This window comes from Trichophyton verrucosum, assembly GCF_000151505.1.
Source record: "Trichophyton verrucosum HKI 0517 chromosome Unknown contig00319_1.f1.exp, whole genome shotgun sequence".
Classification (NCBI taxonomy): Eukaryota; Fungi; Ascomycota; class Eurotiomycetes; order Onygenales; family Arthrodermataceae; genus Trichophyton; species Trichophyton verrucosum.
In genome coordinates this window covers 25,238-32,744 of record NW_003315433.1, presented here as the reverse complement: position 1 = coordinate 32,744, position 7,507 = coordinate 25,238, and the positions used below count along the sequence as shown (strand labels likewise).

The following is a 7,507-nucleotide window of genomic DNA, read 5'->3' as shown; positions in this document are numbered from 1 at the left end:
GCTGACGCTTCGATTGCCGAGGCGGAATATAGATGGGCACCCGCAGAGACGGTCGCAAGAGGTCCAATGCTCACTGAATTTTCTATAATGGTGGTGATTCGATCTGGAGCAGCCGGTTCAATGCTGGAGCCGAAGTCAAGAGGCGTACCGGGCGTTGGCGGAGTCGTAGGCGTTGACAGGCCTGAATTACTCATAACCGGCCCTCCTATCACAGATTTCTCGCCGATAATGCATCCTTCACCTATGCTGACTGGTCCCTTGAAGGACAGTAGCTTTGCGCGAGGGTGGATGACGGTTCCTGCGCCCACCGAGATTGGGTGGACGCCTTGAAAATACGCGGTTTCAGAGATCGTAGCGGTTGGATGGACATTCAATGGCGGCCTGGGGATTGATGGAGCTGCCGAAGGCCTATGAGTGGAAGAGGATGTTCTTGTTGACATGGTTATTTCACGTTGCAGTTGAAGGTTGGTGACTTGTGAAGCTGCAGAGGTGGTTGATGTCAACACAAGCGCCATTTGGAAGCTACAAATCCCACCAATAGTAGACAGCTGTGGAAATACCGCTGGCAACACCCAGATTGTATGCGCTTTCTACCATTAATTACGATAAATATATTGTAGCTTAATGTAGATGAGTCTAAATACGCGTCCTACCATCAGCGATTAATTCTTCTCTTCAGCCGACTTCCGGTCAGCCTGGCTTATACCCATTCGCTTCCGCCATTCCCAGACTCCTCTATCTACTTCTTCCTTAGTTATTCCGTCTTTAACAAGGCAGAATGTCACGCCAAGTTCTGCTTGGACGTTTTTATTGCGAGGCTCATCGTCAAAAAAGAGCATATCCTCGTACTTCAGGCCACTTGACTGCTGAATACGAGTGAAATGTTGCGTTTTTGTCCCCGGGTATATCTGAATATGTTCAAAGTAATCGAGCGCACGTATAGAACGATTATCGGCGGCAGGATTATCTGTGAAGGATGGAATGACATGTAGAGCTTTGAGAACATCGCGTGCGAGATCTGGCGTGTTTGTACGCGATGCCAGGCTGACAGGTATAGACCGCGCCCGGCATGCTTGTAGAATCGAGTGAACTGCTGGATAAAATGAAAATGATTCTCCCCATCTGTCGATAGAGAAAGAAGTCAGCTATCAAGGAGCATAGAGGAGCACTCAGAATTCAGGGGACTAGGCCCAGAAAGCATACCTGTCAACGCAGCGAGAGTTGTTATCCTTGGCTTTTATAGGAGCGCTAACATGGGTATCTACCCAAAACGGCCACAGGGTGTAATCTAAGTCAAAAACAAATATTTTAGGCAGAGGAAGTCCATCGTTGAAGGTTGTAGGAGCAGCATAGGGAGCTTCCAGGGCGAGTGGAAGCGGCACTTTGGCCGAGTTACTCCCTTTATTCTTGACCATGGTGTATATTTTAATATGGTCAACAATTATGAGCAGAAGAATAACGTCTTCTCAGGCAGCTATAAGTCTCTTAATATATAGCAAGAAGAAGCAGGGAAGAAAGGGTGAATCTGAAGTGAAAGCTTGCCTCTCCTGCGTATTGCTGCCTCTTCTTCACCATCGGCTTTGAATGTCGACTTTGCCTGTCGACTTTCTTATCAATCTTTATCTCGATATCGAATATTGAATATTGACTAATCATATTACCTAATAAATACAAAGTCACGTGATATGTTAGTATGGAATATTTCCTCCGAAAAAGGAAATACCAACGTCCATGCTTCATTTCTTCCTCTGCTCCATCTCAAACTTCACTCGAAGGTGTAAACAAGACAGTCGACGGTGTTCAGAATTCTCCAGATCTGCTCGCTCTCGCGCGCGCCTTGAAGAGCAATCTGCTGCTCGATGCCAGTCCAGTCACTGGCATATTCAACTACGCGGACCTGTTGTTCTCTTCCCAAGATATCCAGTTCATCGAAAGCCATGGCTAAGATATCCCTCCAGACATATATTGGCAAGCCGAAGCGGTAGGGTGACTTATAAGCAGCTTTGAGCCGCAGATTGGTGTTGTGGCTGAAACGATTGGCGTATGACTGTCGCTGGAAAAGACTTGTTGGAAACCCCATGGAACCTTGTGGAATATGTGGTTCGTTGGAAAGCTTCAAGGCCCAGATTCTTGATGTCAGGGAAGTCTGATAATTAATGCGGGCTTTCAACAGTGGTCCCAAGTTTTCATCACTGTTCCAAAGAGCTGATTCTTGAGGTCGGTTTCTCTCGTCAAGCAAAATAGCACGGGCAGCAACCAGGAGCCTGAATGTGATAGTCCACAACCTGACACTGTGAAGGCCAAATGACTCCAATGCAGAGATAATGATTCGCTTTTGGACTCTTTCCATCTCGATCTTCTTCATTTTGAGGATCTCTAGCTCAGTTACAGCCCGCTCACGATCTTCCATGGCTCCGACTTGCAAGTCGATGGCATCAATCCCCTTGTCAGCTCTCGTAATATTGTGGATCTCTTTCCCAAGCTCCAAATATGCTTGACAAAGAGGCGATAGGCCTTTGTTCGGAGTGCACACGATTCCTGAATCTCTGCCTTCAAGGCCTGGGGGAGCCATATCCTTTCCAGCCGGAAGAAACTCGAGAAGTGCTCTTGCAGACTCATGAGCCGTGACGATATTCCAGAGATGGAACGCGCAGAGCGGGGAGTTGCACGTATTAGAGAATATGAGGTAGGGTATTGACCGAAGACCTCTTTTGCGGGCATAAAATTCCAACTCATTTGCAGATTCAGCCTGTTCAGCGCTCGATTCGACTATCTCTGGTTAATATTGGTCAGCACGATGCCCTTACTTAAACATGTTGAATTTTAGTATGGTGGGCTTGAAACTTACTGGCAACGAGGGAAAAGTTGCTAGAATGATAACCGCCTTTGAAGTACATGCACGACAAAACGTCGAACCCGGCATTTTCCAGATGATTTCCACTAAAATCAATTTTCTTGACAAGGCAGCTATAGCGGAATGCATTCAAAAATGAGCTCAATGCTCTCCGCTCATATTCGTTGTTAACTCGAATGCTGTTTTTTGAGATATCCACCTTTGTTAGCGATGTGATACCGATGAATATAACCTCACTCAGCTTCATGAGTGACATGACCGTCAAGTTATTGCCACTTAGACAGAGCTCAGTGAGTCGGACTGTCCCCTTTGGATAATCCTTATCACGATAACTCATGCACTGGACGAGGTCATCAATAAATACAGAGAGCCCATCGTCAGTGAGCGCCTTCCCTGCCAGGTCTAGCTCCACGTCCGGGTCACGTCCAGCATCCCATGCGTTAATTCCCGGCGGGATTCTTTTCCTCTATGCCAACACGTCAATAACGTTTCCACGAGTCACTGGCTATCAAAGGGTGGAAGGATACGGAGCTTACCAGTTCCTTCGACAAAAATTTCCCTAGTCTAACTCCGTGGGCTTTCTTCTATTGAAACTCGTCTCTACATCAACCTTTGCCTCCGCACTCCCCTACCTTGTTATCTCCCTGGGCCGTGACTTACGTCTGCAAAGCTGATTTTAACCATCTTTTCTCCAAGGGAGTACTCGCTCGCGTTGTATCCGTTGAAACGTCCTCGCTGCTCGAGCTAGATGTTGATATTTAGCAAGCTGCCTTCCGAATGAAACACTACAAGAGCATCAGCTCCAGTTCTCGTGTTTTTAGACAATAACAATGGTCAAAAGATACATTTGTATTGGGTTTTCAAAAATACTTACAGGTATCCTTCTACGTAGCTTTCCGAAGAGGCCCACCTTGACGATGAATTTGCATATGCCTGAAACAAGACTCGGATGGCTGAGGAAGAAAGTATCATCAAAGATACAAGAGGACATCTGTCAGAAGATTTTTACTCTACAGAAGGCGTGAAGTAAAAACAAACAAGGACGCCAAAGTACAATATCATGCCGAGCACTGTTGCCTAGGTGCTGCATTTATCACTTTGAATCAACAGGCTAGAGAGGGACATAGTATAGGAGACTAACTTTAGATATATTTCAAAGAATCATGAACTAGGAATCAAGGCTTAGTTTATTGTTGTGAAGGTTGAAAGAGAACACAGAGTAGTTATATATTGTAGTTAGCACAGCTGGTGCCAGTGTACCTTTTAACTAGGTATATATTAGTGACTATGTTAGTAAAACTCTGCAACAGCTCCAAACTCCTCTAGGAGCAATGGATCAATTTGTCTCGGATGCTCAGATCGTGGGCTGCCTTTCTGGTGTTGTATATCGACAATATTACCCTCGGCTAAGGGTATTTCAGTAGCTGTCAAATCTGATATTCTCCTCTTGGACGGTACCAATTTAAAAATGTCCAGGTTTTCTTTACCACTCACTTTCGTATCAGGTATACCTTTTGTTGGAGTAGGAGGGTTTGTCAGGAATAAGTTGTCGTCTTCTACACCCTGGTCGGTGGGCAATACATCAACATTGTATTGCAATGACTGGGCCTGTAATGGCAACAGGTCCGCTTTATGTCTTTGAATTGCAGGTACAGTTCCTTCACAGTCCTTTTTCTGGGAAGAGTAGATGCAGGGGGTATCATCCAGGTTCTTGAAGGACATAACCTCCATAGATTTATCATTGACGTGATTTAGGGCGTCATCGTCCATGGCATCGTCCTCGCCAAACAAGTCTCTAGAGTCCTCAAAATCTGCATTATTGGTCGGGGAGCGATGTTCTGAAGTTTGACTTGTTTCTTTCTCGGCGGGGATGTTATTTTTGGTAGGGGAGCTCTCAAAATCTCCCATCAAAGATTCAAACTCTTCAAAATCATCTCCATCGGATAAGGTATATTTCATGGCCTTTACTTTCCTTACTGGTAAGGGCAGTTGTAATGGATCTAGCGTGTCATCCGATAGCGGGGAAGGAGTTCTCCGACTATATGAATGATGCAATGTGGGCGTTTCGTCCCTATCTTTTCGCTTGCTTGACGATTTTTCTGCCCTCACCCCACTGGTTAGTTTCTTCTTAGTAGGTTCTGGCTTCGTCAGGTCAATTACTTCAACTTGACGCTCTAGCTTGATGTTGTCTTTGGATATTTTAGACTTCGCCTCGCAGTTACCCGACTGAGGCCGCTTATTAGACGCCTCTGTAACTTGCTTCTTGCTTTGCTTTGGAGGCTGGTCTGTACCTTCTCTACAGCAGAGATGTTTACATCTATAAAATTTGTGTTCCATTAGTACGTCATTGGCCTCAAGGGAGAGATTATCTTACGCTGTTTTGTCTTTGCATCGGTGGTTGCATGCCCATTTCCCATTATCAAGTTGAACTGGCTCAGAAGTCACAGAGCTGTTGCCCCTACTTATTGTCTTCTTCATTTTGGATGATATAGAAAGTGCAGTTGGCGCTGATGTGGCTGTCACTGCCGTTGTTGGGCCTTTGTTTCTGCTTTGGAGGATATCATCAAAGTCTTTGACCAATACAACATAAAACATTAGCTGGCATTTTGATCTTCAAGGTTGGGCTTTTCGTACCTTCTGGAATGAAGTCGCTGTAATTGAGGGGATCATCACTGAACTGATCTAAGTCCTCCTGCTGAGGAGCCGGGGGCGATGCAGCATTGGGCTTCATTGAGGTTTTAGGGTGTGGACAGTTGCGTGGACCTAGGTAATGTTCTGGGGCGCCTTTACACGATGAAAATAGAAACTTTGGGAGGGTGGGTTGGATTTCTGCTTGTCTCATAGTTCCAGCTAGATAGAGTAAGTCGTGAGCAAAATAGCTTCGACAGGCTCACGGCGGCTTACCAATCTCATCACACATAACGGTGCAAGTAATTGTTTGAAAAGGATTCGTTATTTCGGCCGTTAGGACTATTTGTTGTCCTTTTTGTAATTTACTAGCACTTTGGCGTGTCAGCTCTGCTATCCAGGTAGTATGTAGTATCAACTGCTTAATTAACTTACTGAAAACGTCGAAAATCGAGGATCCGGCCATCAGAAATCTCTGCTAAAAAGCATACGTAAACCTGCCGCTTTTGGAAATAAAGAGGAGGTTTCTCATTGACAAATCCAATGTCTGCTCTGAATTTAACTTGTGCAGTTTTCCCTGGTTTAATATCCTTTGCAGTTTAGACCACTTATAGGTACAACATATAACGTTCATGTAAAGCACTGAGATACTTACCTTCCCGAGTTCTTTCAAAGAAACCCTTGGTTTTGGAAATTCGGCTACTCGAGCAAGTAATTTCATGCCAAAGGGCGGGTTCCTTGACAATATAGTCTCAATCCGAATTGGTTCCGCAGCCTCTAGCTGCTCCATATTTGTGATGCCAGCGCTTGCAAATTTCCGAACTGCTACAATCCCGATTTGGTCTATTTGCTTGAGTTGTAACACAGAGTCATCCCAGGCTTTCGCTCCTAGGCTCCGGGATAGCTCAAGAGCATGTCTCGCGCTTACTGAATCTCCATGAGCTAGTTGGCAATCAATGATGCAGCGGATGATTCGGTTGATGTGAGAGAAGACCAGGCTTTTATCCTGTTGAAACGATAATCTGTGTTTCTGAAATTGTTCGCCAGATGGAAGTTCCACAGCACCTAACTCAGACTGAATCAGGAGTGTTATTTTATGAGCCGAAAGATTTATGTCCGTTTTGATAGGGAATTTGATGCCATTTGCTTTGTTTATCTCCTTGTACAGGGATTTCTCCCCAGGCTTTAGCCGTATATCCCGGAATTCATCTGCTTGAGCAATGACCGAAAGCTGGCAGTTATAAATTAGATACCGAACTTCAAAACAAGTGAAGACCTCCTAACTTACTATTTCAGACATTTTTGCTTCTGGAGGCAGAGACAAAAACAGTTTCATGGTTTCAAACTTCACATAATACCGAGCCATTGCATCTCCAAGCTCTGTAGATTTGAACGGGGGCTCTGGTGTCACTAGGTCATTTTCCTGGAGGAGTTCCAGGTCCTTTTCGCAAATCTGCCGTAGCAATTCCTCTTCATCTGCCCTATTACCACCCTCTTTTAATTTGTAATAGGTAGGATTTTGTTGTAGTCTAACGAAAAAGAAAGTTCCTCGAAGCCATCGAATTGCCGATTCGACGTCTGTAACCGTCCCGAGGCCTATTTCAGCATTGAGGTGATCTATTAGGTTTAGATGTAAACAACTCTCGAGAGGATCAGAGCCAGAAACAAGCTTTTCGTAATGGGCCACTCTCTCCTTCCGAGTTAGTATAACTCCGATTGCACTGTCATCAAACTGCGGTCGCCCTGCTCTGCCTAGCATTTGCATCATCTCTAAGTCTGCATACTCCTTGCAACCACCATCTTGCCAGGATACTGTGTTTTTGATGACCACTAGGTGACATGGCAAATTCACACCAACAGCTAATGTTGACGTACAACATATCACATTTATTTGGCCATTCAGAAAGCTGGTTTCAATGGTATGCCTATCGGAGCTATCAAGACCGGCATGATGGAATGCTACCCCGGTAGAAACAATACCTATCATAACTCGTTAATGACCATTCAATAATAGATGGAAAGAGC

At 45.0% G+C, this 7,507-nt stretch overlaps 4 protein-coding genes across 4 annotated transcripts; all 4 read right to left on the bottom strand.

Annotated features, from left to right (window-relative positions):
- Positions 1 to 662: 662 nt before the first annotated feature.
- TRV_03986 (uncharacterized protein) lies at positions 663 to 1,415 on the bottom strand (the record flags this gene model as incomplete). The annotated part of the gene is made up of 2 exons (XM_003021851.1): positions 663 to 1,122; positions 1,204 to 1,415. 2 exons carry the CDS (start codon positions 1,413 to 1,415, stop codon positions 663 to 665), a joined length of 672 nt encoding a protein of 223 aa, XP_003021897.1.
- Positions 1,416 to 1,765: 350 nt separating this feature from the next.
- TRV_03985 (uncharacterized protein) lies at positions 1,766 to 3,845 on the bottom strand (the record flags this gene model as incomplete). Its single annotated transcript, XM_003021850.1, has 4 exons — positions 1,766 to 2,775; positions 2,849 to 3,320; positions 3,515 to 3,598; positions 3,729 to 3,845. The coding sequence occupies 4 exons, from the start codon at positions 3,843 to 3,845 to the stop codon at positions 1,766 to 1,768; spliced, it is 1,683 nt and encodes a 560-aa protein (XP_003021896.1).
- A 299-nt stretch (positions 3,846 to 4,144) lies between these two features.
- TRV_03984 (uncharacterized protein) lies at positions 4,145 to 5,449 on the bottom strand (the record flags this gene model as incomplete). Its single annotated transcript, XM_003021849.1, has 2 exons — positions 4,145 to 5,150; positions 5,229 to 5,449. 2 exons carry the CDS (start codon positions 5,447 to 5,449, stop codon positions 4,145 to 4,147), a joined length of 1,227 nt encoding a protein of 408 aa, XP_003021895.1.
- Positions 5,450 to 5,913: 464 nt separating this feature from the next.
- On the bottom strand, positions 5,914 to 7,469 carry TRV_03983 (uncharacterized protein; the record flags this gene model as incomplete). Its single annotated transcript, XM_003021848.1, has 3 exons — positions 5,914 to 6,072; positions 6,138 to 6,713; positions 6,771 to 7,469. The coding sequence occupies 3 exons, from the start codon at positions 7,467 to 7,469 to the stop codon at positions 5,914 to 5,916; spliced, it is 1,434 nt and encodes a 477-aa protein (XP_003021894.1).
- Between the last annotated feature and the right edge of the window lie 38 nt (positions 7,470 to 7,507).